The sequence below is a fragment of the Dromiciops gliroides genome, chromosome 4, assembly GCF_019393635.1.
Source record: "Dromiciops gliroides isolate mDroGli1 chromosome 4, mDroGli1.pri, whole genome shotgun sequence".
In the NCBI taxonomy this organism is placed as follows: Eukaryota; Metazoa; Chordata; class Mammalia; order Microbiotheria; family Microbiotheriidae; genus Dromiciops; species Dromiciops gliroides.
The window spans coordinates 258283907-258311525 of NC_057864.1; the positions used below are offsets into that span (position 1 = coordinate 258283907).

The 27619-nt window shown below is 47.9% G+C and overlaps 1 protein-coding gene across 11 annotated transcripts; it reads left to right on the forward strand.

Moving 5' to 3' along the window:
- The first annotated feature begins 681 nt into the window (after positions 1–681).
- On the forward strand, positions 682–27612 carry TJAP1 (tight junction associated protein 1). 11 transcript variants are annotated; one of them, XM_044001078.1, is made up of 14 exons: positions 682–749; positions 1232–1377; positions 10644–10766; positions 12132–12252; positions 19060–19157; positions 19506–19553; positions 20334–20491; positions 21976–22004; positions 22570–22731; positions 22823–22889; positions 23159–23188; positions 24063–24170; positions 24328–24411; positions 24891–27612. In XM_044001078.1, the coding sequence occupies exons 7-14, from the start codon at positions 20372–20374 to the stop codon at positions 25959–25961; spliced, it is 1671 nt and encodes a 556-aa protein (XP_043857013.1). In that variant the 5' UTR covers positions 682–749; positions 1232–1377; positions 10644–10766; positions 12132–12252; positions 19060–19157; positions 19506–19553; positions 20334–20371; the 3' UTR covers positions 25962–27612. The 11 variants fall into 11 exon arrangements, with proteins under 11 accessions (XP_043857013.1, XP_043857011.1, XP_043857020.1 ...); XM_044001076.1 differs by lacking the exon at positions 10644–10766; XM_044001085.1 differs by lacking the exon at positions 10644–10766 and having other exon boundaries at positions 20334–20470.
- Positions 27613–27619: the final 7 nt, after the last annotated feature.

Genomic DNA, 27619 nt, shown 5'->3' on the forward strand with positions numbered 1-27619 from the left:
CCTGAGTTGTTGTGAATATCAGATAATGAGATGATGTCTGGTACATAGTGCTATACAAATGCCAGTTATTATTATTATTATTATTATTAAAACGCTTAGTATGATGCCTGGCATATAATAAATGCTATATAAATGTTAGCTTTCGTTATTACTGTAGCACTTAGCACTTAGTGCCTGGCACATATTAGTTGTTGTTATCCAGGGTGTCCTCCGTTCCTTAGGGCGTCCTCCTTTCTTGGGTCCTATCCCATATGCTGCCCCTCTTCTCCCCCCCCCCCCCCGTCTCTTCCCAGGCCCCCATCGCCCCGTCCCCTCCCCTGGCTCCCTTCCATCCAGTGCCTAACAAAGAGCGCTGTATTTGGAGTCAGAGGACTTGGCTGTGGACCTCTCTAATGTGACAAGTCGCTTAACCTCTCTGAGCCTCAGTTCCCCCTTCTGTAAAACAAGGGGAACGGCTTGGGTGACCTCTACGATTTGTTCCCGCTCCTAAAACCCGGTGATCTTTCTAACCTCCAAGTCTACATCTGCATCTAAGCCTCTACCACCTACTAACCCACATCTCCCTCCTCCCACCTCCACCTCTGCCCCGCCCCTTCTTCCTCAGACCCCGCCCCCTCAGATGACGCGCGGCGCCGCTGTGCGTGGGGATTCCGGCTGCGACTCCCCCCTCCCCCTTTCCCCCAGCGGAGGATTACCCGGCCTGCCCCGCGGCAAGATGGCGGCCTGAAGGGAGCGGGCGGCGGTGAAAAGTTTGTTGTGGGGGTTGGAGGAGTCGGGGTGGGGGCGGGGGTTGGGGAACCTGGTGTCAGAGACTGAGAGAGGCTGGCAGAGGCGGGGGACGAACCGGAGAATTAGGGGGGGGGGGGCCAAGAGGGGTTAACGCGGGTCTGGAGAGAGGGTGGGGGAGGGGCAGTGGGGGAGGGGCGGGGGGGGCTTTTCTCCTCCGATTCTCATCTTGTGGCTGGAGGCGAGGGTGGGAGAACAGGTGTTCTTAGGAAGTCTGAGGAAAGTGCTCTTAAGGAGCTGGGCCGGAGGGGACCCTGGCAGCCTCATCTCGTACCTCCTCCTTCCTGGGCTGGTGGAGGCTGGAGGGTTGGTAGGTCCTTTTACCTAGAGGTACCTGGAGGGGGGCGGGGCGGGGAACCTGGAGAGGAAGGTGGGGACCTAGAGAGTGTTGCCTCGAGGCTGCAGAGAAGGGGACTAAAGTCATGCACGTGAAACCTTCTTCTAGGCCTAGAGGAACCTTCTTGGAACTCCCTTCTCTGGCAGCAGCATCTGCCTGGAAGTCCCCAGGGCTTGGGGGACTGGACAGAGTGAGCGTGGCCACCTAGGAAGAAGAGGGGGTGGTGCATTGCCCCGTACTCAGCCCCAGAGCGGGTAAGGTGGTTCCTCACATTGAGCAGACTATGCCATTGAGGGCTGCTGGCCCTTAATCTAAGGGAGCAGGAAGGAATAGTTGGGAACATCCTTTTGTTAGTAGTCAAGTGAATATGCCGTGTTTTAAGGTGGAGTGGCTTGCCTGGTTTATGAGAGTTGAAGAAAGGAGCTATCTCATATCAACTGTAGTTAGATTGAGAATGATAGCTGACATTTCTATGACACTGTCAAAGTTTACACAGTCTTCACATAATTTCATCTCATTGGATCATCACCAGGGGCCAAATGGCATGATTTCCATTTTACAGTTGAGGAAATGGAGTCACAGAGATTAACTTCTTGTTGTTGTTTGTTCTTCCTATTCCAAGATGACCATGACCTCAGGAGGGTGATATCTTGACTTGTGCTGAATTGGATTTAAGTGAGGGAGGGCTGTGCAAGGTCACCAACCCTCCTCTCTCCTCCAGAGCTATTTGGGTCCGCAAGATATAGATCAGGATGACTGGAGATGGCCCCAGATATTTTTTGTTTGTTTGTTTTTGCTTTTTTTTGGGGGGGGGGGTTGCGGGGCAATGGGGGTTAAGTGACTTGTCCAGGATCACACAGCTAGTGAGATTAGATTTGAATTCAGGTTCTCCCAACTTCCAGGCCAGTGTGCTATCAACCAGGCAACCTAGCTCTCCCCAGAGATTAAATGACTTGGCTGTGGCGATCCAGTAATTGTTGGAGGTAGGATTTTGGGGGGGGGGGCAATGAGGGTTAAGTGACTTGCCTATGGTCACACAGGTATTAAGTGTCAAGTGTCAGGCTGGATTTGAGGTGGGATTTTAAATCAAGTGTCTAGGTCTGTTACCCTTTCCTTTTAACATACAGCTTCCATGGAAATCACCCCTTTAAGGGGCAGCTAGATGGCACAAGGAGCAGCTAGGTGGTGAAGTGCATAAAGCATTGGCCCTGGAGTCAGGAGGACCTGAGTTCAAATGCAGCCTCAGACACTTGACACTAGCTGTGTGACCCTGGGCAAGTCACTTAACCCTCTTTGCCCCACAAAAAAAAAAAAAAGAAAAAAGAAATCACCCCTTTATGTTACTTTGAGTGGTTGTACTAGAAGTATTTCTCACAGTGTTATGTGCAGCAGCTATATTTATACATTGGCTCCCCTGAATCCTCTTAGTCCCTAGATTTGGTAGTGTGGCTTAAAGTGAGTGTTGGTGGGAATCAGACCCTGGGGAATTATATAAGATAATAGGTTGAGGTGGGGTGAAGTAAGAAGACTCATCATTGCCCTCTCCTCATTCTTATTTTCTATAGGCAGCTCTCTGCTGTTCTGGCGTTAGTAATCTGGACTTCTTGATTATCTCTTATCTTTTTATATTGGTCAGGGGAAATTCAAATTTGAAAGTGTGAAAGGAGAAAGGAGTTCTTTTAAAATTAGGCTTTCAAATTGTCCATTCTGTTATATGGTCTCTTCCTGGCTCCCAAGCCACCTCCCTAGCCACTGATAATTGAGAATTAGCAGTTGCTAGATCTGGTTTAAAACTTGGGGGTGTGACTTTTCTTTTTGGCAGAGGAGAATATGCAGTGGCCTGTAAAAGGGGGTCTCTCCTTGTCCAGGCCTTGCCCCTACCCTTCTCACACCTCCCTGTATTGATCATTTTGTTCTCATACTATTCATTCTCCTTCCCATCACAAAGCCACTTTTTGCTAGTTACATTGACTGAATCAAATCTGAATTGAAGGGCAGCAGACTTGGAAAGGAAAGGCAAAGATAAATGACCACTTTTCTTAATTTCCAACAGAATTCAGTATGGTTTGCTCCTAGTCTTGGGGGTTGTGTGACAAGACCGTTTCTTAGGGGGACCTGGGTCTTCCCCAGGATAAATCTCTGATTTTAAGAGGCTAGGAGTCACTTAGGACAAGACCAGACTCATATGGCGGAGATGGCAACATTTTGGTTTCTAAGGGTCTGAAAAAGGCCAGAGAGCTGGGAACATTTATCTTGTTCTGTAATAACCATCTTGAAAATTACAGCTTGTATAGCCACTTGAGGCAGCTGGTGGCACATTGGATAAAGTTCTGGGCCTTGAATTTGGAAGACCTGAGTTCAAATCTGTCACTGACTAACTTCATGACACTGGGCAAGTCACTTAATCTCTGTTTGCTTCAGTTTTCTTAACTCTAAAATGGGGGTAATAATAATAATCTACCTCACAGAGTTGTTGTGAGGATCAAATGAGATAATATTTATAAAAGTGCTTAGCATATTGCCTGGCAAATAGTAGGCACTCTAGAAATATTTATTCTCTTCCTTCCCCTTGACCCTAGTGAGAGACCTGTTTTATATATGCTTCTTGGCATTAATTCATTTTATAACCCAAGTTTTTGTTTGAGGGGACCTTGGTGTTCTAACATTGGGGCTGACTGAAGGCCAAATTTAGGTCTGGCCTTTGGAGAACATCAATTAGCACATGTCTAGTAGAGATAGATTCACTTCAACGTCAGCATGTTGAAGGGGTCTTTCCAGTGATTTTTTAACTGAAGGCATGGAGCTGTGAAATCAAACCTTCATTTGGAACTTTCTGAGGTAGATATGTAAGGATCGTCTCTCTGTCTTGAATTACTGACCTGACTGTCTTTACAGCATCTATTGTGTATAGAGAGCCACACAAGCCTGATTCCTTTGAAAAAGCCTTAATGCTAAAGAAACAAGGGATTCTCTTGCTGTTTGTCTCTTTTCACCATTCAGGGTAGTAGTTCTAAACTAACCTTTTCTGGAGCCCTCTGCTCATCTGTGTTTAGAGACTATTGAGAAACAGATTTTATCTTCATATATACGCCTATCTGGAAGTCTCTTTGGTGTCTGTAACCCTCAAATTGACTCATTTTAGTGTTTTGTTGTTTAAAAGTGAACAAAAAAACTAAGCAGCAAATTTTGTTATTAAAGACATAAGGAATTTCACACTTCACCTCAGTCCCCCAGACCTTACCTCCCTAAAAAAATAATTTAAAACAAATGAGATCCTAATGAAGTATATGCAAGTTCTTTGATTGTATTGGTTGTTTGGAAATAGAGGTCTAGGGTATTTGAACTTCAAGCAGATTTAGCTAGCTGTCCAGTGTTACTTTATTCTTATACTCTGTTGTGTATCTTTGTCAGATTCCTTTGGGGGGGTGGTGCCTTGTCTCCTCTCCCTCCCCTTTCTCTCTTCTCTCTCTCCCTTCTCCTGATAGGAAAGAGATATGCCTGAAGCCACAGGTCCAGAGGCGTGGCAGGTATTTGGTTGACTGGCTTTCCTTAGCCCTGTATTTCAGACTCACTCTTTCCCTCCTTCTGAGTCATGTTCCATCTTTAACATACCCTCTGGGCCCTTTTTTTTTTACTTCCATAAATGACTGTGCTGTGAGCAGGGTTAGACATGCATTCTGATTGTCCACAGAGCTCCAGATCTGGGGCCCAGTGCACGCCTTCTTTTCTAGTATTCTAACGCTTTCTCCTTGATGTGATGTGATAAATCCTTTATATAGGAGAAGTGGAGGAGTTGTGGTTGTGCAATGAATTCCAAGTTATCTGGAGTTAGACTTCTCTACTTTTCCTCCCCCACCTCCCTCACAGATATATAGCAATTACACATCCCAGCATGCTGTACTTTATCTCAGTTTGTGCTGCAAGAGCATTTCGTGCTGTAGCGTGTTGTCTTTGTGGACTATAACTTTATATTTCAGTAGAGGTCCTAAAACTTTTTGGGCTCAGGGCATGTTTTAGCACGTGATTTAATTTCAGGATGGTTGTTGACAGAGCTCCCATTTTTTAGGCATAAGTAAGCTCACTATACGTGTCCAGTTCTTTTAGCTTCCCTTTCCCACTATCTTTTGTCTTATGTTGTATAACAGAAGAGACCCCATTTTTAAAAAACCCTATGTTAAAGAAATAGTTTCATCTTACGGAAGTTAGGTGTTGTCTTTAAATTCCTGGCTTGTTGCCAATAGAGTTTTTGAATTAGGCAGAGTTTAGGCCAGTAAACTACTTGGAAAAAATTCAGGCTTTCATGGGGTTGGGAAAAGTGTAGGAGAAGTGATAGTCAATGAGGGGAAATCTTGATGGAAAGAGACCATTTCTTCTGAGTTTTCACTTTTCTATCTGTTTCAGTTCCTTTCTTTTTTCCTAGGGTTTTTAGATGAGACTGGTAATCCCAGATCCAAGAATTTCTTGATTCTAGGGACATGGAGGGATAATGGGGAGAATGGTATGAACTTATAAAATGGAAGACGATAGCAGAATGGAGTAGAAAGCAGAATCCAACTACATGTTGTTTAGAAGAAGCACATTTGGGGCAGCTAGGTGGTGCAGTAGATAAAGCACTGGCCCTGAGTTGAGGAGTTCCTGAGTTCAAATCTGGCCTCAGACACTTGACACTTACTGGCTGTGCGACCCTGGGCAAGTCACTTAACCCCCATTGCCCCACCAAAAAAAAAAAAAGAAGAAGAAAAAACACATTTGGAACACCAAAATTCATTTAGAGTTAAAATGAAGGGCTGGAGCAAAATCAGTTATACTTCAGTTAAAGTTGGTGGTGGTGGTGGTATGACTTGCATTAAATTGCATTTAAGTGAGGGAGGGCTGTGCAAGGTCACCAACCTCACTTTCTCCAGAGCCATCTGGGCCCAGTGGTAAGATATATATCAGATGTTCAAGGCAGTTGGGGTTAAGTGACTTGCCCGGGGTCACACAGCTAGTAAGTGTCTGAGATGAGATTTGAACTCAGGTCCTCCTGCCTCCAGGTCCGGTGCTTTATCCATTGTGCTACCTAGTTGTCCTTTCAGTTAAAGTTAAAAAAAGCAGGGGTAGCAATCATAATCTCAGGTAAGACTACTGTAAATATGGAAAAGATAAAAAGAGATAAGCAGTGAATTTATATTATGCCAAAAGGCACCAGAGATAGGAAAGGATTAGCAATATTTAATAAAAATGCATCAAATAATATAGGATCTAAATACTTAAAGGAAAAGTTAATTGAATGAGGGGAAAAATAAATAGTAAAGCTACAGTAGATGGGGACCTTAATGTACCCCTTTTAGGCCTTCATAATATTTAACTAAAGGATAAATAAATTAAAGGCTGGAAGGGAACTTGAGAAAAATTAGAGATTATAGAGCTCTGGTGATTCCTGAATGGGAATAGAAAGGAATTTATATATTTTTCAGTTGTTAATGGCACCTTTTTTAAAATTAACCATGTATTGGGGCAGCTAGGTGGCGTAGTGGATAGAGCACCGGCCCTGGAGTCAGGAGTACCTGAGTTCAAATCCGGCCTCAGACACTTAACACTTACTAGCTGTGTGACCCTGGACAAATCACTTAACCCCAATTGCCTCACAGAAAACAAAACAAAACAAAATTAACCATGTATTGGGGCATAAAGACCTTAGAAAAAGTTGAAAAACAAAGATACTAAACCTATCATTTACTGATTACAATGTAATAAAAATTACACTTAATAAAGAACCCTTAAAGTGTTAAAGTAATTGGAGATTAATGTATTTTTTTTTTTTTTGCTGGGCAATGGGGGTTAAGTGACTTGCTCAGGGTCACAGCTATTAAGTATCAAGTGTCTGAGACTAGATTTGAACTCAGGTCCTCCTGAATCCAAGGCCGGTGCTCTATCTACTGTTCCACCTAGCTGCCCCATAAAAATTAAATATTAATGAAATTGAAAGGGAAAGATTGAATTGATAAATAAAATTAGAACCTGTCTTTAAAAAGCTAATGTGGTAGAAAAAAATTAGGTAACCTTTTCCTCCCTGTATCTGGATACATTCACAAATATACTCTGAACTAAAGAAGGTTGGGAAACACTGCAAGAGAGTGTCAAGAGGTAGTTAGTTAAATAAACTACCATGCTTAACAACCTGTTCAGATTTTTGAGGAGTTTAATATGCCAGAGAAGGGGTTTAAGTTGCTCTACTGTGACATAAATGGGTGGGTTTCCTCAGTGTAGGTGTTTGGTAGTCCCTGAGGCACCTCTTCCCAAGCTGTGATTTGACTCTAGTAAGTCTCTGTTAAGGCAGTTTGTTCCCAGAAATACTCCACCTCTTTATTGTGTAACTCCATTGTGAACACAAAACAGAATGGTGAAGGGTGGAATTGTGTGGCATTGTGTGAAGAGTGGAAAACAGAAAGAATCAGTTGATACGACCTTGCTACCTCTTTATGACGTGACCAGAACCAGGTTCCTCCTTTGGCAGAATGAAGGAGCGTATGTCTAGGAGTGCATTCTGATTCCTTTTTTTTAAGTTATACATTACAATCATGTTAAACAAATTTCCACATTAATCAGAACAAAAGGAAAGAAAAATCAAGAACAATAACAAAAAAGCAGTAACAAAAGTGAAAATAGTAGCATTCTGATTCTTTAGAGGAATGGTGCTATAGAAACTATGAACTCAAAGGAGTAGCATTAATAATAGCAACATTAATACTTTTTATCCAGGGCTGACTTAATGTGGTTAATGGCTTCCTTAGCTGCTGGTTATGACTTCTTTTTTATTCTCCAGTAAGACTTGCTTTACAGGGCAAGTAGGGGAATGAGAGGAGGTGAAGCCTAAACCATTGGTGGTTTCTTTCTTGTTATCATCTCCTATAACGGGATGATATTTGGGTAGTAGTGAAAAGTTGAATTAATTATCAAGTAGATTTTGGGGGCAAAATGACCAAACTGAACTAGGTTGAGAAAGCATCCCCATTTTTTAGGGGCCTGTTGTTCTTGTCTGACTTCTCAGTTTCCTATACATCCTCCAAGGCTCTTCAGCTCTCCTCCTTGGCAGTCCTGTCTACTCCAGTGGGTTCAGTTGTCATATCTATGCCAATGGCTCCCAAATTCTTATGTCCTAGCCCAATGTCTTTCCCTGATTTCAACCTCATGTCTTTCATTGTCTTCTGGACAGCTGTGCCTGATGTCCTGCTGGAAGTTCAAACTTAACATATCTCAAACTGAACCCAATTTCTTTCTTTTAAATGTGAGGCAATTGGGGTTAAGTGACTTGCCCAGGGTCACACAGCTAGTAAGTGCCAAGTGTCTGAGGTTGGATTTGAACTCAGGTCCTCCTGAATCCAGGGCCAGTGCTCTACCCACTGTGCCACCTAGCTGCTCCTAGAACCCTTTTTCTTAAAATTGACTTTGCTTCTCAATTACCCATTTCTGTGGATGGTACATCCCACCTCCCACTGAACCTAGCTTAAAACCTCCCAAGTCCCATTTGACTCTTGCTTTCCCTTCTCTTTGTCCAGGTAGCTGCAAAGTCTTAGTGATTCCGTCTCCATGCTGTTGCTCCCCTTGGTCCTTTTCTTTTTACTCTTGCCAGTATCCTGGCTTAGGCTTTCATCACCTGGGACTCTAGATTGGAACAGGGTGAGGTTTGAAAGGCTTTTTAGTCCACCTTGCCTTGTTTTACAGATGAGGAAATTGAGGCCTAAAGAGGTAAAGTGACTTGTTTAGGGTCAAACAGGTATAAGAGTCAAAGCTAGGATTTGAACCTGGGTCTTTTAATTCTTTTGGGGGGGGGGGTGAGGGTTAAGTGACTTGCCCAGGGTCACACAGCTAGTAAGTGTCAAGTGTCTGAGGCAAGATTTGAACTCAGGTCCTCCTGAATCCAGGGCCAGTGCTCTATCCACTTTGCGACCTAACTGCCCTGGGTCTTTTAATTCTAAACAAGTTCTTTTCCCACTGTACCATGGTTCCTCTTGGCTAGACTATTGTATTTTTTTGTTTGTTTGTTTTGTTTGTTGTTTTTGTTGTTTTTGTTTCTTTGCAGGGCAATGAGGGTTAAATGACTTGCCCAGGGTCACACAGCTAGTAATTGGCTAGACTATTGTAATAGCCTACTAACTGGTCTTCTTGCTTTGAGTCTTTCCTTTATCCAATCCATCCTTCACACAGCTACCAAAATAATTGTCATAATGCACAGATACAACCACTTTCTTCTTTAGTGACGTCCCCATTGCTCAGAGAATAAAATACAAATTGCTCAGGTTGGCAGTAAAAGCCATACACAATTTGGGACCATTCTATCTTTCCAGTCTTACTTTATATTCCACATACTCAGTTCCAACTAAATTAATTATTCCCTAGTCTTACCCTGCCGTTTCTGTCTTGTGAGCATTCATATGTTATCCTCTATGGCTACAATGTCCTCCTTTGTAATCTCTACTTATCAAAATCCTTGTTTTTCCTAGACCCAGCTCAGGTGCTGCCTTTTTCATGGAATTCTCCCTAATCCCTTGCAAATAAGTGCTTTCTCCCTTCTCAAAGTTTTCCTAAAGCACTTTGTCTTGATATCTCCTTTGCCCCTGTCATGTTCTTAAAAATAAGTTTTTCTTGACATTCTCTGTTTTCTTACATCATCATACTGTTCCACGGATCCCTCCCCCTCCCCAAGAGCTGTCCCATATGACAAATAGTATTTTTTGGAGAGAGAAAAAAAGACAGCATGACTGACTGATACATTAAAAAAGTCTGAACACAAGTATGAGATATAATACTCAGTCACTTTCTTCCTTGTATTTGTTTGGGTCAGAACGATGTTGTTTTTCATTTGTGCATACCTGTTGCACAGTTTGCATGTTGTGTAGGTGCTTAATGTTACTTGAATTTAATCAGATTGAAATGTTTCCTCAGGTGGAGACCTAGCCTTTGGACCTTCTGGTGAGAGTAGGTTGAGGGCAACTAGGTGTCGAAGTGGATAAAGCACCAGCCCTGGGGTCAGGAGGACCTCAGACACTTGACACTTAACTAGCTGTGTGACCCTGGGCAAGTCACTTAACCCTCATTGCCCCTCGGGCCCCCCCCCCCTCCCCCGAAAAAAAGAGTAGGTTGAGCTGAGTAATCCTACCTTACATGTGATTCCTCCACTTTCTTTCCTCCTTGGTTCAGTCAGAATAACACCGATTCCTGGGCAGTCCTCTGTGAGTGCGTGTGGATTTTTTCAGGAAAGGGGAATAGTCTTCTATCATGGGTCAAGTTATTAGGTCTTTATTATGCTCTTTGCATAAATGAGATTGGGAAAGTAGGTTTGAACCTAAACTGTCAAACAGGATTCCTGTATTAACTAGCTTCCCTTTTGCTTCTGTTTCTGCTGAAAGAGAAACAGTTCTCTCCCCATCCCCCAGACTGGAGTTTGGAAGAGTTTTCCTGTGAATGAGGATTTCTAGACAGCCTGTCACTCTCCATCTAAATTTAAGAAATCTGATCAGTCATGTTTTTAATGAGCCAGCAGTGATGCATGACATCCCCCTCCTGAGATTGAGGATGGATTCCAGAGACCTTTCCCATCTCCTACTCGTCGAGCCTCCCTCTGCTTCTGGGCTATTATCCACAGACACCAAAGAACAGAAAGGTCTGTGTTCTGAGAGGTGGAGAACTCAGAAAATAGAAAGGGATTTATGAGTCTCTCGTTTACTTTCTCTATTTGGTGGTAGTAGATGTAACTCTTATGTAGAAAAGAGTTGCACCACCAGACCTAGAAGAGTCTGAGCCCTGAGGTAGGTGTCTTTCCCCTTCCTTGGGCTACAAAGGTTGCCAAGTTCAGCTCTAGGCTATAGTCGCCACTGCTACAGCAGGAGGCTGCTATAGGACAGAGGGACCCGGTCTCCTCTCCCTCCCCCCCCCCATTTTTTTCCTGTCCACACACTTTGTGGCCACGATAAAACCCAGGCAGGCATCCATCTGCTTTGGACTTTTCATTCCATTGGCCTTCAGTAGTTAGTGCAGTGCTTCTCAGGTGCCTTCTGCCTTAAAATTCCCCAAATTATGACCTGATCTTTTTTTTTTCTGTTGTAGGCCTTTTCAGGGCAGGAAGGGATTATGGTGAGGGAGAAGGGGAGTTTTATTTCCTCTGTTGCTTCACATGGTCGGCTGCCTGGGTTTACTGCCACCTACTTGAAAAGGCGTAGCCAAAATGCTTTCATATGTATAGATGATCCTGGGTGAGTGGAATAGCCTCCGTGATGGGGATGTGGCATCCTTTTTACTGGATCTTTGTTACTGAGAAAGATGGAGAGGGCTCTATTGGACACAGGCTCTCTGCTGAGAATAAGCCTTCTGTATCCTGGAGGCCCTTTCAGAGCTCCTGGGGCTGGCAGGATACTAACCCATCCCCTCCTGGCATATAGAGTGTGCTCAGACACTGTCCCATTGTATTTCATTTTCTGATGCAATTCCTGGAGTCTTCTCCTCCATTCTGAGGCTGCTTCCTTCAGTCTCTTTCTACTTGTTTCCCATGTGGGAAGAGATAAGCTGGACTCAGCTGGCATAGGCTAAGTAGATAGAAAGCAATGACAAGCCATGGGTAGCTTTGCTCCCAAATCCTATCACTCAACATTTTTAATTGGCATCGCCAGAACTTTATGGCCCACTGGCAGCAGTGTTTGTGGAGCAAGGAATAGGGAGGGCAGTCCATCTCTGCCAGTTATAATACCCTTTTCTCTCTCCTTGTCTACCCTGACTGCACCCAAGGATTTGGGGGTTTTTTAATTTTTCTTTTCTGGTTAAAGAGAAAGCTTTGATGGAGGGTGAGAGGCCCAGGTAAATGGTCATGCTTTCCCCATGAGTTGATTTCTAAGGTTCTTCAAACCTGCTGAGGGGGGTGGTCTGTCTGAACCTTTCCTCTTGGGAGCATCTGTGGCCCATACCCCCACAGGCAGGGGGAGGAGATAGTTGTGGTATCCTGTAGTTTGGCATCCCTTCTCCTCTCTTTTTGCAGCTCCAGAGTTGGGCTGCTCGTAAACCAAGCTGTCTGTTTATATGGAGAGCCTGGAGGGTGTCTGCCATGAGTCTGCTGCTAACAACAAGAACTGGCTGGTTTGGGAGAAGACACTAACCCCGTGAGTCTGAACCTAGCCACATAATGTGCTTCTGATGCTTTGTTAGCCAATTTCCTTCCCCAAGTCTTTACTAGAGCCTGGTTGCTTCCTGCTGTTTGATGGACTCATGCATTTATTTCTCCCCTGAATCTCAGCCACTGTGCTCTTCTTATCTTGCCAATCTCTTGCTTCGCTTTGAGAGGGAGTCCCTTTCAAGGGTTTGGAGTGGAAGTGTGGCATTTGGAGGGCCGTGTCCTCTCTAACTTGGCACTGACATTCCCCTCCCAGCTTCCCCACAATTCCATTCGGTGCTTCAGGTTTTCCCTCAAGGGACATTAGTTGGTGTCCCAGGTTGCTCTGTAGTTTTCATTGGGATTATAAGGCCTGAAGATTCCCTATAGGCTACGGTGACTTCTGATTTCTGTACCTAGGAGGCAGACACCATTAGAATGGGAAGTGGGGAAAGGATTTTCCCCCAGCCCACATGTTTGACTGCTATCCAAAGGCTCCTGTTATCCTTGATCTTCATTGGAAAGAATAGTGGCAGTGGTGCTCCCATTACCTCTCCCTGTGGAGAGGAGCAGTTCCAGGCTTAATCAAAAGAAATGTTTGGAATCAGGGAGGAGAGGTTGGGGAGGAATTTAGATTAGGCTTTGGGGAATTCCAGGAAAGAATAATTAGCCCCTAAAACTGAAAGACAGTGTAGTATAGTGGAAAGAGGACTAGGTTTTGAGTAAGAAGACCTGGGTTTGAATCTGGTCACTGTTACTTACCATAGCTTTGTGATTTGGGGTCAGTCACTTAGGTTCTCTGGTCCTCTTTTGTAAAATGAGGGAATAGTATTAGATATTTTTCTAGGTCACTTCCAATTCTTTTTTTTTTTTTGTGAGGCAGTGGGGGGTTAAGTGACTTGCCCAGGGTCACACTGCTAGTAAGTGTCAAGCGTCTGAGGCCGGATTTGAACTCAGGTCCTCCTGAATCCAGGGCTGGTGCTTTATCCAGTGCGCCACCTAGCTGCCCCCTTCACTTCCAATTCTTAATCCTGTGAAACTGATAACCAGATTCAGGCGCCTGATTTAAATCATGACTTTGCCCTCCTGCTCTCACTACACTATCTTTTGAGGTGGGTGGTGAGTGGAGTTTGACCTTTCTCCATGTCTGGAGGTTGGGGTGGACTTTAGCCCAAGTTGAGCCAGCAGCAGCAAAGGAAGACTTAGCCAGAAAGAGGAGAGAGGACCCGGCCTTCGACTTCTTCTGTTCCTCAGCCTGGCTTGTAGATGGGTGAGTGAAAACTCAGGCTGGATGGTACAATTCACTCAAAGCTTTCCTTTTGCCAGCTTAGACAAGGTAGGGAAGAAGAGGATGTTCAGGTAAATGCCCAATCTTCCCTTGAGTTCTGATAAAACCATTTTCAAAATGATTTTCTTGTCCTCCTGGTTGCCCTCTTTCCTGCAGTTCCCTCCCATCCAGTTCTGACAGAAGGTCCTGATACTGAATGTTGGAAAAAAAAGGAGTTTGGGACCTGCTGGGCTTTGCTAAGCCCTTCTTGAAAGAGAAGTTGGCTTTTAGAGGACAGGAAGTAGGATCTGGGTCAGTGGAAGAATTGTGTATGTGTACTTTTCTTTGTGGTTGGTATGAAGAAGGTAGGGAGAAGGTGTGTCAGTGACCATTCTGGTTCTTCTCTTCAAGAAAGCCAGAGGTACTTGGAGCTGAAACCCTGATCAGAAACGTTTATCACTCTACCCACTTTGGGAAATAGAAGCCTGGTCTAGGATATGTTGGTACAGGGTACTTTTGGTCTGGTGAACTCATCATTCACTATGTTCAAAGTGAGTGATTGAGGTTGGCATAGGGGGCTGAATAGTAAACGAGGGAAGTGTACATTGCCAGGTGTGTTATAATTTGGTCTTGAATAAAATAGGGGCCACCTTTGTTCCTTTAGGTGTTTATTTAGAGCAGAAGATAAGATAGGCCATGCTTTGTGGTGTTTGCTCAGGTGGGTACTTATACGTAACCAGCACTGGTTCTGAGCGGCTCAGGGTTAGCTGCATCCAGACATTTCCCATCTTCTTGGGACTTCTGAGGATCTGTGATTCTAGTCTCCAGAAAGCCAGGCAGAGGACCAAACTGCTAGCCTGGGCAGCAGGCTGAATTGGATGGTAAGGTCAGTGTTAGTTGGGATGAGCTGGCTTCTTCACTGATCAAGGGACTGGCCTGTGAGCTGATTGACATCTAGCTAGTGCTCATAATACTGAGCTGCTGTGCCTCCCAGGCCCCACCCCCACACTGTTGGCTGCCTGCCTGCCACGCGCCCAGGACTGCTGGAGGCTTTGCTCATGCATCTCCAGAACAGCTGCACACTTGACCTGGGTAGGGGATGGAAAGGGGGAAGGGTAGCAGGGAGAAACACCGGAAGACTGAACCTTAGGTCCAATATGGTGGGCATAGAGAGCCAGCTGTATGGGGAATGATCATGACCCTGTGTGTGTCAGCCCAAAGGTTTGCAGATCAGTAGGGTTAAATGGGGGTAGACACATAAGACATCTGACTGGGGAAGGAGCCCTTTCTGTGGTGAACCCTATTGTGCTTCTTTGATCGATATGTCCCTTAGTGTTAAGTGGGGTAATAGGGGCCCAGCAGCATTGACTTTTCTGGAATTTGGTTAGAAGCCGACCCATGATTTTTAGGGGGAATCTAGAAACAGGCCTGCATGGGATACTCGTCTTCCCTCTAGGGGACTAATCTTGTCTGGCTTTCAGGTCACTGAAATTTCTGGGTCCCTGACTCTGAGATAATAGACTTCCCTCCTGTTTTCTTCATGAAGTAGTTAGTATTCGGGGTTTGTGTGCCTTAGCCCAAAATTGTTTTCTGACTGAGAATTTGAGTGAAGTTTACTTTTAAATTATGCCCGTTTCCTAAAGTTATAAAGATTTTTGTGGCAGAATAAGGACTAGAATAAGAGCTTTTCTAGCATGCTGCCTCTGATAGGGATTCAGCCTTTTTCAGGGCTGAGGAAACTGAACCAAGGCCAGGTGGATTTCCAAGATTGGTGTAGTTGGCAGATTCTGGGGATGGTTTTGATTTGAAAGGATCAAGAAAGTCAGCAACGTTAAGGAGCCCCTTTGTCTGATTCAAGAAGACCAGGAACAGTGTATGGATGTGGGTGTGTTTGGGGAGGACTGGGGAAACCAGGTAGCAGGGGCTGGGGCTGTTATGTTCCCTAGCTACAATATGAGTAGACAGCATTAGATCTGTGAGGAATCTGATCCCTGACAAGGGAAATTATGTCTTAATCCCAGCTCAGGTGTGGATCACACCCACATATTTGCCCTGTGCCTTCAGAAGAGGTTGTTTTTCCTTTCTTTTTGGTGGCATCCTGGGCATTGGGAAAGTCCAGAAAGAGCCTGCCCTAAGAGAAGCAGAGCATGCTTGGGTCTTGGAAATGACTCTGTTGCTTGCTTCTCCTTTATGTCAGGAGTAAGGGAATGCCAGGGAAGAGCCAGAGGTGATGGCATTTTCCCTTACCCCATTCCTCAGTGGCCTCAGTGTGTCCCATTTCCTTGCATGGGGGACAGTGGTGGCACAGAGACTGCAGTAAATGTCTCTTGTCTGTTCACCTCTTTGCCCAGCTGTTCTGTAGGTTAGTAGTGCGTGTCTGGTCCTATTTCTGATGAAAGTAGACTTTGTTCTTTGGAGGCTGATAATCGTGCCCCATGGGGGTGTAATCAGGGAGAAGGTATTTAATACAGGGCAGGCGGGAACAGGCGGCCTGTCCCAGCTGGCAGATTGCAACATGACAATTAGGTAGGGTCTTGTCTCTCTCCCCTCCTCCCTTTACTGCCCCAGCCTATAGGCAGGAGGTGAAGAATGAATGTTATGCAGGAGTAGAGAAAAAGGGTGGGCTGGGGAGGGAGGATCTTTGCATACTCTTTCCCAGGAATTGGAAAGAAAGCACTACTGGGCTAGACTTCACATGGTAGATAGACCTAGCTGTGTGGCTGTCGGCTTTCTAGTAGTTGGAGTCCAAGATGCCTCTGGGCTGACCCGGGCAGTGAGAGTTCTTGGCACTTGTCCCACCTTTCTTTATCAGCTTTTTGGAGTTCAGCCTGTCATAAAACCCAGATCTTTTCTTTCTTGACAATATGATAGGTTGAGGTGGTTCAGGAGCTTCTTTGATACACTTAACCGGCCCCCCTGCCCCATCCTGAGGTAAAGCCCAATTCCATGGGACTTCCCAGCCTCCAGGGAAGCAACACTGGCTCAGCGACAGTCACTCAGAACCCTTCCTGGGCTTTTGTGGAATCTACCATCTTCCCCCAGCCCCAGCTGCTTCCCATCAAATTCCTTCCAACCACATGAAATCCTAGGCTGAGCCTCTTCAAGACAGAATATGGTCCTTGAAAGACTTCTTATTCAGGAGAGGCTAAAAAAGGCAAACTGGAGGAGGTCTGGAGGTGGGGGGGGGGGGGGTCCTGGAGCTGTGTTCTCTGTGTTCTCTCCTGATCTTCTTTCACTGCTCTCCTTCAGCCCCCTCCCTTTACTGTCTTCCATCTTGTGCTGAGTTATCAGGTCTTTTTTGCTCTTTGCTCTTCACTGTACCAGTTGCATTTATTCTCCACAGGGCTTCTCTCTTCCCTTTTGAGGGTAGCAGGCTCTATGGGTGTATAGAGGGTCACTATCCTGTCTCTTTCCCCCCAGCAGAACATTATTTATGGTTCCTTGGGATATACAGCTAGTTGACCTAGCAAGCCATAGTGATCAGGGATGAGGATGGGAATGGGAATGGGAATGGGAATGGGGTGCCTCCAGCTCCTGGGAGTCAGCAGTTTCAGCCCTAATTATAAATGACATTCTCTGGCTAGACAGATTCCCTTTTCATGATCAGCCAGATATTTGTCTTCCCTACTGTTTCTGCTGTGGTAATAGGTGACCCCTCCCAACATGGTACCCAGATACCAGACCCCCTTTCTGCCACTTAGATGTGTTTTGAAAAGACCAAGTGGCTTCCGTGCTCAGTATGAATTTTCATTCCTTCTGATAACTTGAGCTGGTCCTAGCTCTCAGGGTGGGAAGGGGGAAATGTTTGTTCAAGGCCCTTTGCATTTTTAGCAGCTGAGCCAGGCTGAGCCACAGGATGTGGATGTAACCAGAGCCAAGGACTCTAGGGCTTGGAATGGAGCAGATCTACTTACAGGTAGGGTTACCAGACACCTGAGAGAGAGAGACGGACAGACAGAGACAGAGAGCGAGCTCATCCTACTGCCTCTCCTCAGCCCAGTATCCTGCTGCCATGAAGGAGAGGGGGGAGGGAAACTTCGTATTGAAGTGAGGAGAGAATTCAGATCCCTGGGGCTGAGGGGGTACATGAAGGGACCTGCTGGGAGGAAGTCATTCTTTGGAAGCAGGGGGGGAGTGACTAGGAAAATGGGCAGGCATTTGGCATCTCTTTCAGAGGAGATGTGGACTGGCAGGGTGTGTTCTCCCTCTTCCCCGAAGGTTTAGGGGACTGCTAAGATGCAGCTGTCCCTTCCTTCTCTTTTCTCCTGTCCTGTGCCACCAGGAGGTTCTGGACTCGGTTCTCTCTGCTTGGGGATCATGATAGTGTTGGGGCTATTGCCTCGTGCTCTTCCCCTTGCTGTTTCCTGACCGTCTTCCCTGCTGGGGAGTTACCCCTTTAAATCTGGCAGCCTAATGGTCTCTCTAGGCACCTTCCCCCAGGCCTCTTCTTGAGGGATACCTCTCTAGGGGAGCCTGGTGGGTTCTGGCTTGTTTGCTCTCCCACTCCACTCTTGAGGAATGTGCTATGTCCTTGTGGGCCTGCCCAGCATTCCTGCAGAGCGAGTCAGTCAGCTTGCTGCCTGTGCCCTGTGGGGACATGCTTCCAGCCCTGACATCAAGGGGAGCTCAGAGGTTGTGGCTCGTGCCCCTGAGGCCCGACACAGTTCCCCTCAGCCCCACCCTACCCCAGGGTGTGGATCGGGTGCCCAGACAGACCTCTCCTTCCATCCTCCCTTCACCCCTCCAGCACGCTTCTTGCTCTGGGCCCTGCAGGAATGCAACCAGGAGCACAGTGCCGAGTCACAGCCAGGGCATGTCCTGACAGCAGAAACACGTGCTCCTTCCTGCTTGGTGACTGGGATGGGAGTTTGTTTTTATACCAAAGAGGCCAGTTGAGGTTAGTGCCTCCCCCAACTTCAGGCAGATGTTGACTGCCCCCATGCTGTGGCTGTGTTCATTGCAAGTGACAGTACCCTTGTGCCTTGGGAATAGGATTTGGGAGTTGGGGAAGAGTGGGTAAGGGGAATGGGTACAGTTCTCTCCAGATCTTTTCACTGCTTTCTTTCTGAAGTGTGCTAAACTTCGATTTGCACTGAGGAAGTATTTGTGGGATAGCCTTTAGGGAACATTGGTGGCTTATCCACCGACGTCTTCTCTGTTCATTCTTTGGGTCCTCTTTAGAGTTCTCCTTTTTTTTTCCTGTTTACCCACTGAAGATTTCTTGGTTGTTTCAGAGCCCTGAAATAGGTTGGGAAGGGACAGCCAATTCAGGGGCAGAGATCCCATTCTCCTGCCTCTCTGATTCTTTGTCTGGGACGTTTCTTTTAGAATTCCATAGAGAAGGATTGGGAACTAAAGTTCTCATGATTCAGTATGACCTGATTCTCTTCATGCATACCCTTTTCCATTCGCTCCTGGGTGGCAGACCTTTCTCTAGTTCTTCCTAATGGATATCCTTGGCTCAGGGGACTGAGGATAGGCAAGCTGGCGGTCCTGACAGACAAGTGGCTGACACCTGGTTTCCCCTTTCTTCCTCTTCTTGGATTTCAGGAGCTGTCAGCCAAAGGAGGTGGAGGGGCCCCAGGATGAGGAGAGCCAAGGGCTGACTCCAAGACAGCAGAACGGAGGGAGCTGCCGACAAACAGACGGTATGTTTCTATAGAGGCCTGAAGTAGTAGGTCTTTTTGGGGGGAGACTTGGATCAAGCTAAAGGTTGGGATAAGAGATAGAAACTTTAGGTAGGAGGTAGTGGGGACTCATATCATGAGAGAGAGCTATGATAACTAGGTGGTAGATTTGCTGGACCCTAAACTTTTGGAGTCCTGGAGTTCTTCTTGGGCTCACAGTTCTACCCTGAGCCCTGGGGGAAAAGGTAGTTGGGACAAAAGTCCTGTAGTATATCAGCCAAGGCTTCTTTTCCCTCTTTGGGGTGGGAGGCAGCCATAGAGGAACCTGCATTGTGGTCACATCTTGAACTCCTCTCTTCTTCCTATCAGAATGCCCGAGTGAATCTCCTTGGTGAGGCCTCAGTCTCAGCCCCCTAGGTGAGTTGTATTTCTCATTTAAAATATTCTCCATTATTTAGAAGGAGCTTAAAAAAGAAGAAAGAAAAAGAAAAAGCATCTATGGACACTGAGCCACATATCTTCCCCCAGTTGGATGAATGGGCCAAAAACCCAGTTACGTTTTCAGGTTTTTAGGGGTAGATGCTTCTTCCTTAGCAGGTACATCATAAGACACTGTAACATTCCCTCTCGTCAGCATCAGTATCCCACACATCTATCAATTTGGTGTTTGCTGAGATGGGATTCAGGTCAAATGATGATGATAACAACCAATAGCTAGCATTTACGTAGTGCTTTGGGATGTCTAAAGCATTTTAGCTATATTATCTCATTAGATTTTCACAACCACACTGTTAGGTAGGGGCAATTATTATCCCCATTTTATACATGAAGAAACTGAGACCGAGAGCAGTTAAGTGACTTACCCAAGGTCACACAGCCACTAAGTGCCTGTGTCATGATTTGGACTCAGGTTTTCTTGACTTCAACATTCTTATCCACTGGGTTCCCTGGCTGCCAGGTTACATCTCATCTTTACCCCACTCATCTGATTTCTGGGAGCCAGACAATCAGCTTCTCTGCCAGAAACCTTTCTTAAAGAACCCTCCCAGTAACTAGGTATAGGTGGGGGTGTAGGGTGGGGAGAGGGATGCTGTCTTGAGTCTTCACCACTGCCCTTTTCACAAAGAGTTCACGTCTTCATTTTTTGTCTTCAAGCAGTAGCTGAGCATTTCTCTTTGTTCTCCTCTTCTACCTCAGCTCCCTCTAGAAGGTTAAGGAGTTTCACCTCTCCCAGGATGACGAGCACAGCCCCTTCCAAGAAGCCATACCGCAAGGCACCGCCCCAGCATCGGGAGCTTCGGCCTGAGCTGCCTGCTTCATGGGCTCAGCAGGAGGTCAGCAAGGTTGAGTGCCAGGTAACCCAGCTCAGGTGGACACTGGCAGGCGTAGAGTCCTGGGCAGTCTGCCAGAACTTCCACTGCCTTGACTTCTCCTGGTCTAAGAAAGAAGTGGTGGGAGTCGGGGGAGCTGGTGGAGCAGGCCATGGAGTTTATTGGTCAGAGGGGGTGCCAGTGTCTGGAGTGGGTGATGATGCCTCTGTGTGTATTCTACAACTGTCCATGGTATTTGCTGGTGTTTGAGCAGCTTGCCCAGGAGTGGGGCCTGCCCAAGGGGATTCTGAAGCTTCCAGAGGGTTTGAGTTGGCTCAAGAAAGGTCAGTCCCCAGGAAAGGCCAAGGGGCCTTAGCACTAAGCTCTAGGTTCCTAGACTATCCAGGAGAGAAAAGAGGCTTTCCATGAACAAAATGACCAAAAGCAGTGTCAGGGGAGTTACCTTGGAGGGCCTCCCCAACCAGGGGAAGGTCTGAACCTCAGTGGGAGATACAATCCTCCTGTAGAAATGCTCAATACGGGCAGCTAGATGGCACAGTGGATAGAGCACCGGCCCTGGAGTCAGGAGTATCTGAGTTCAAATCTGGCCTCAGACACTTAACACTTACTAGCTGTGTGACCCTGGGCAAGTCACTTAACCCCAATTGCCTCACTAAAAAAAAAAAAAGAAATGCTCAATATAATCTCCTTTTAGAAACGATTGTGTCCTTTGAAAAGGATGGCAATGTCAGTGTCATCCCAAAGGGCCGAAATAGTTGTAGGGATATGACATTCTGGCTATGCCACAAGTTAAAAGTTCAGTGGGCCTACCAAGAGGCGTACTCTCAGGAAGATCTAGTGCATATGGAAGTGGGTTCCTAAGGGGACTGTGGTGTCTAGAGATGGAATGGACCAGCGAAGTGCAGTCTGAAGTCCTGGGGCTTCCCCAAACCCCCTTGCCTCAGGTGTCAGCAGCCCTCCCCCCTGCTATACTGAACAATCTCAGAGGTTTCCTCTTCCCCAAGGATTTATCCTCCCTTCACCTTCAGTCTGAGTTACGGAAATCCCCTCCATTACTGCCTGGCCCCTTTCCTCGCTCCCTCTGTTCACTCCCACCCCTGCTTAGCACTCGAGTTTTAGAGCAGCTGCCCTGGTGCTCAGCTCCTTCTCTCTCTGAGCCCTGTGTTAGTGTGCGCTCGTTATTCCACGTCTGCTCCATAGCCAGCACCAGGCCGTGCTCCTTCCCCTTCATCAGGGCACCGGGTGGTCTAGAGCACTCCTGCATGGGGGAGGGGGCACATCTTTATGGAGGACTGGGTGAAGGAAGCTCCCAGGTTGTCTGTTTGCCAGGGTCTCTGTTGCTGGCCTTTGGGGTTAGAGGAGAAGTGAGCACTGCTGTCTCCTTGTGGTCAGAGCAGGGCTGGGGGACCCAGACCTTCCTGGCTGGCCATATTCAAGTCAGGAGAGGGATAGGCTGAGCAGGAGCAGGTTCAGAGCTGAGCCTTTGGCCTCTTTTCTTTTGTGCACAGGAGTCCCTGACAGATTCGGAGAGGATGAAGTAAGTGCCATTCTTCAAGCCCCTCATCACGATTCTTTGTCTCCCCCCTTAACTTTTTCATTTTTGTGTCTCTAGTACCTTGAACATGAGAGGCATTTGATAATTTTAATTGAATTACTGCCTGTCGGCCTCTTTACCCTGGCTTTTGGTTCTGAGGAGAGAGATGGAGTCTTCATCTCATCGTTTCTGTCTCCTCCCCACCTCTGACTGAGGGAAGAACACTGCTGGGCAGAGGGAGGGTGGCTTAGTCCTATTGGGCCTTCCCCCTGGAGGCCCAGTCAGTCAGGATGGTGGCCAGAGACAGAAGGTGTAGAATCTGACCCTTCCGCCTTCACCTCTCCTCTTTTTCTTCTCATTCCTGCTTTGCCCTTCCCCCCCATTCTCAGCTGAGGTCTTAGGACTCTGCTCACGCATCACCTTGTCACTGTCTGAAGGAGAAGCAGCAGTTTGGCTGAGGGTTCCTGCGCCAGCAGAGAGTACACTTTAGGCTGTAGGCCTCATACTCTTCCTCCTTTTACCTGCCTGTCCTCTTCTGATCCTGGGTACCCCCATCTTCCCCACCCAGGCTCCTGCAGCAGGAGAATGAGGAGCTGCGACGTCGCCTGGCCTCTGCTACCAGCCGGACAGAAGCCCTGGAGCGGGAGCTGGAGATCGGACAGGACTATCTGGAGCTGGAGCTGGGTCAGAGCCGGGAAGAACTGGACAAATTCAAGGACAAGTTCCGACGGTGAGAGTGGGGCTAGGGATGGGATTAGACAAGGTGGGGCTGGGGCCTTCCTTACTGAGAGCTAGCCCTGTCTCTCTTCTCATGTCTGCAGGTTACAGAACAGCTACACGGCGTCACAGAGGAACAACCAGGAGCTGGAAGACAAGTTGCACACACTGGTAACTGGCCACAAAGAAAGCCTTAAGGGCACTGAGTCCACCAGAGGGCAGGGTGCCCTAGGACCCCCAGGGAGATAGTTGTGCTCTCAGGGACTTGGGAGCAGTGGTGGGAGGGGGTCAGGAGCTGGGGGAAGGGGGGAGGTGGAAGGGTGGAGGACCGCAGTGTGTTGTCTGAGTCAGGACTGTCCTAATGCTCACGGCTGTTTCTCTTTTCTCCTCGTCTTCCCTTCCCCCATGCCGCCACTGCCGCCGCTGCGCTCTCCTCTCAGGCCTCTCTTAGCCACAGCTGGATTTTTGCAGTTGCGTCTGAGTTTGTTTTTTCTCTCTTGTACCTTGGCCTTGCCCTGGGACCTCCCTGGAACCCTGGCTAATTACCCCTGCCCTTTGCTCCTTCGCTAGTGCCCTATTCTGTCCCTCCTCTTTATCCCTGTTCCAGGCCCTGTCCTCTTCCTGGAGCAGTGGCCATGGGGGCCCTCTTCTCTCAGGAGCTATGGAGGGCCAGGGAACCTAGTAGGTGGCTCTTGGGGTACTAATTGATGCCAGTGTTGGACAGTGTCCTCCCTGCTATATTCACCAGAGATGACTGAGTGGCTTCTCCATCAGAGGGGCTGGAGCATTTGAGGGGTACCCCGAATATGTGTTCCTCTCATTTCCATCTCCTGGAGTCGCTACAGAAATACCAGGCTCCCTCTTAGGGCCACCCTCGATGCTTGCCCCTCCATTTCCTCCCTCCCCATTCCTGGGCACAATACATCCTCAGAAGGTCGCACTGGGTCAGTAGAGCCTGTGTTTGGAAGGTCCCTGCCTCTGAACAGATGATGTCAACTGCTCTCAGCTCCCTTTGCCCCTTCCACTGCAGCCCCCCAGCTTATGCTCATGAGGAGTCCTTTGACTTGCACAGAGGTATGGCAGCCTGGAGATAGTTGTGCCTGCTCTTTTATATGGAAGGTGGTAGATAGCCCACACCCCATCCCCTTTAGGCAGCCTAGAGAGCAGGAGAGGCCCCTGGTTCCCTTTGTCTGTACATCCATTCGTCTGTCTGTCTTGTCGACCTTAGCCGTCCCAGCTCCTGTGGCTTTCCCATATCTGTTTTGGGTGGGGGGGGTGGGGTGGGGGGGTGATTTGAGGTGGCAGCAGGTACTAGGCTGAGGCTCCTTCATCTCTTAACTTTAGATTAAGAAGGCTGAGATGGACCGGAAAACTCTGGACTGGGAGATTGTGGAGCTGACCAACAAGCTCTTGGATGCTAAGACCACCATTAACAAGCTGGAGGAGCTCAATGTAGGTTCCCTGTGGGCACATGGCTGGTGGGGTGGGGGGAATGAGCTCTGGCTGTGGAGGCCCTGAAGCCAACACCTTAATGGAGTCCCTTCCTCCTCCTCCTTGTAACCCTCTTCTGGGCACAGGGTGGGCACCGATTCTCATGCTGTCCCTCTAGGAGCGCTATAGGCAGGACTGTAACCTGGCGGTGCAGCTGCTCAAGTGCAACAAGTCCCACTTCCGGAATCATAAGTTTGCTGATGTGAGTGTTACCCACTCATACTTCCCCCTGCCCCATCTCTGATTCTTACTTGTAGTCCCACTTCCCTCTTCTCTCCCACCTCCCTTTTCTGCATATTCCCCCCGCCCCCCCGTTTTTACTCTTGGATTCTCTCTCTGGTTGATGCACTCTGCTTTTACAAACTTTCCCTAGCGGGTGGGGGATAGGAGTAAAGGGTATGTTACTTTTCCTGAGCAGAGACAAAAGGGGGGGAGCAGGGAGAAGATTGAACTCCATGTCTGTCCCCAAGCAAGGAGGAGGGGGATGTGGAGAGAGGTAAGGAGGGCAGATCCTGGAGGGGTCACTGCTGATTTCCTTCAGCTCATTCCTGGATCTAGGAACTCACATCCCTATCCAGGGACAGGGTTGGAATTTGGAGGTGTCACCCAGAGTTAGAAGGAACAGGCTCATGTTCTAGCAGCCTTGGTTGTTCCACTCACTTCTGTGTCTCTCCTATGCAGTTGCCCTATGAGCTTCAGGACATGGTTAGCAAGCACTTGCACAGCACACAGGATGTCCCTGGGCCTAGCCCTACCCCTAGCCTGGCCCCAGGAGCTGTGGTGCCCACCTCAGTAATTGCACGAGTACTGGAAAAGCCAGAGTCGCTCCTGCTCAACTCTGCCCAGTCTGGCAGTGCCGGACGCCCTGTGGCTGAGGATGTCTTTGTGCATGTGGACATGAGTGAGGGTGCCTTGGGCAATCCTGCCAGTCCCACGGCTCCAAGGAGTCCCCCATCCCAAGCCAACGGGGAGTGCTGCCCACCTGGCAGTGCTCGGGGCTCATCAGAAGAAGAGCTGCCCTTGCCACCCTGTGAGAAGCTGAGCCCTTACCCTACTCCACCACCACCCCACCCATTGTACCCAGGCAGGAAAGTGATTGAATTCTCCGAGGACAAGGTGCGAATCCCCAGGAATAGTCCTCTGCCCAACTGTACCTATGCCACCCGGCAGGCCATCTCTTTAAGCCTAGTGGAGGAGGGGTCAGATCGGGCCCGACTCAGCCCTGGGAGCCCTGCCTCCGCCCAGGCCTCACCTCGTCCGCTTGCCAGTCCTCCCTCTGCACCTAGTGCTGTGGCCAGCTCAGCCAGCTCAGAAGAGGATCTGCTCTTAGCCAGCTGGCAGCGAGCATTTGTGGATCGGGTACCTCCACCTACCCCTCTGACCCAACGTACAGCCTTTGGGCGTGATGTGCTTCCAGATTTGCACAATTTCCCCGGCAGTGCCTCAGATAATGAGGACGCTTGCCCTGTGCCCTCCTCTCCAGTTGGTGAGGGGTGTCGACTGTTGCCTTTTCCCAGCCCACCCCCATCCAGGGATGATGATGAGTTGAACCTGCCCGTGAGTCCTGCAGAGGAGCGCCAGAGCTTGCTTCCTGAAGAGGAAGGGGAAGGGTCAGGTACCCCTCCTGGAGAGGGCAGGGTTCGACTGACCTCTACCCGTCCCCAGAGAAGTCCCAAGCGGATGGGTGTGCACCATTTACACCGAAAGGACAGCCTGACTCAGGCCCAGGAGCAGGGCAACTTGCTTAACTAGGGCCTCCTTGCCCCTCCTCCTCTCTGCTAACACCTGCCCCTTCCCTCCCCCAAAACACACACACCACTAGGTTGTTACTGCATGGGGGTACTGAGGCATCGTGCTCACTCACTCTAAACTCAGGTTCCCCAACCCTCTGCTCCTTGGACCAGCTAGTTCATGCCATTGAAAAGCAGGGACTGTAACCTTGGATGCAGCATTGAATCAGTCCCTTCACCCAACTTGAGCTTGGCCATTTCTAAAACTGGGACACCAGATGTCTGTCCTTAACGGCCCTCGAGGCCCTTACTGATCCGTGCTGAGCACAGGACACCATATCTTTTCCCAAGCCATGGCCATCCCATGTTTTGGTCTGCACTGGGTGTTTAAGTGGGGGCGGGGTGGGGTGGGGAAGGTCCTGACAGTATTTGCCCCCAAGTCTGCTCTCTCAAGGGAGTTAATTTTGGGGGAAAGGGGTTGTTTTTAAACCCCCAAGTTTCTTATTTACTTATTGCCTGAAACCCTTTCCATGGCAGGAGCTATTGCTGCAGGTCCTTCCAGTATAGTTGGCCCTCTGGGGGTAAGGGTGAAAGGAGGATGGCTTAGGGCTTTCTGTCTCCTCCTTGGGGACAGTGGGGTGGAGAGCAATCTGCCTGGGCTGGCCCTAGACCCAGGGAAGACTAGAGGTGCCCCTCTCCTCCTTTGGCTCTAGACTGTTACTCTCAGCTTTGGGAAGTTTTCACATTGATGAGTCTATTTTAAAATCAGAAATAAACTATTTTATCGGTAGTATTGTGTCATCTGCACTACTTGACCCTCCAAACTTGTCCTGCCTGGTGGCTCCTCCAGACCAAAAATGCATCTGAAGGCACTCAAGACATTGGTGGGATCCCCAAATTCTCAGACACTAGAGGTCTCTTATTCTTGGAGCTCCCTCCTCCTGGGATGTAAACTTACCTATCTCTGGTCTAAGGCTTCCCCAGCCTTGCACCTCCAGCCAGTGTTCTAGACAAACAAGAGACCTTGACATTGGGGTTAACATTGAGCCATTACTGTCACCCTTCCTGAACTTGACAACTTGCTGACCTGGGACACACGACTACCCTAGTTTCTAAGCCACCTAAGCTTTAGGGCTGTTTGGGGTTAAGAAAAGGAAGAGGCTGCAAACTGGCACTAGGCTGAGATGCCTGAATCCTTGTCAGACTGAACCCAATCGTGGCCTCTTGCCTTTAGGACACTCCACACCCCGGGGAAAGGCCATCCATTTTTCAGTGATGGATCTTAAGTTATGTAAGGATGCATATGCACCCCTTTCATCATGATCCTTGGGTGTGGATGAAGAAGGCAGTGGAAGGAAATGCTGGAATGAGGCTTCAAAGGCCCTCTTCTGCTGATTAAGATCATAGATTAGAATTGGAAGGGACCTCAAATCCCTTAGCCCCTTCATTTCCCAGATGAAGAAACTGACTCACACTCGCCCAACAGGGTCACCAAAGTAGCAAGTGAGTTTTAACCCAGGTGATTGACTACTGTGATCCTGGGGGCGTTAGCTTTATGAGGTTAACAGCACTACCAACCTACGGTGTTGTGAAGATTAAATGTGTGTAAAAGCTCTAACTCCAGGGGTACAGAAATGTGACCTGAAATGATTAAAATGCGGAACGGGGCTGGAGCTGAGG

Coding starts and splice junctions, on each gene's coding strand:
- TJAP1 (XM_044001078.1), top strand. CDS start 20,372: ATGACGAGCACAGCCCCTTCCAAGAAGCCATACCGCAAGGCACCGCCC. Junction 22,005..22,569: donor ACAGATTCGGAGAGGATGAA/GTAAGTGCCATT, acceptor TTCCCCACCCAG/GCTCCTGCAGCAGGAGAATG. Junction 22,890..23,158: donor AAGACAAGTTGCACACACTG/GTAACTGGCCAC, acceptor CTCTCCTCTCAG/GCCTCTCTTAGCCACAGCTG.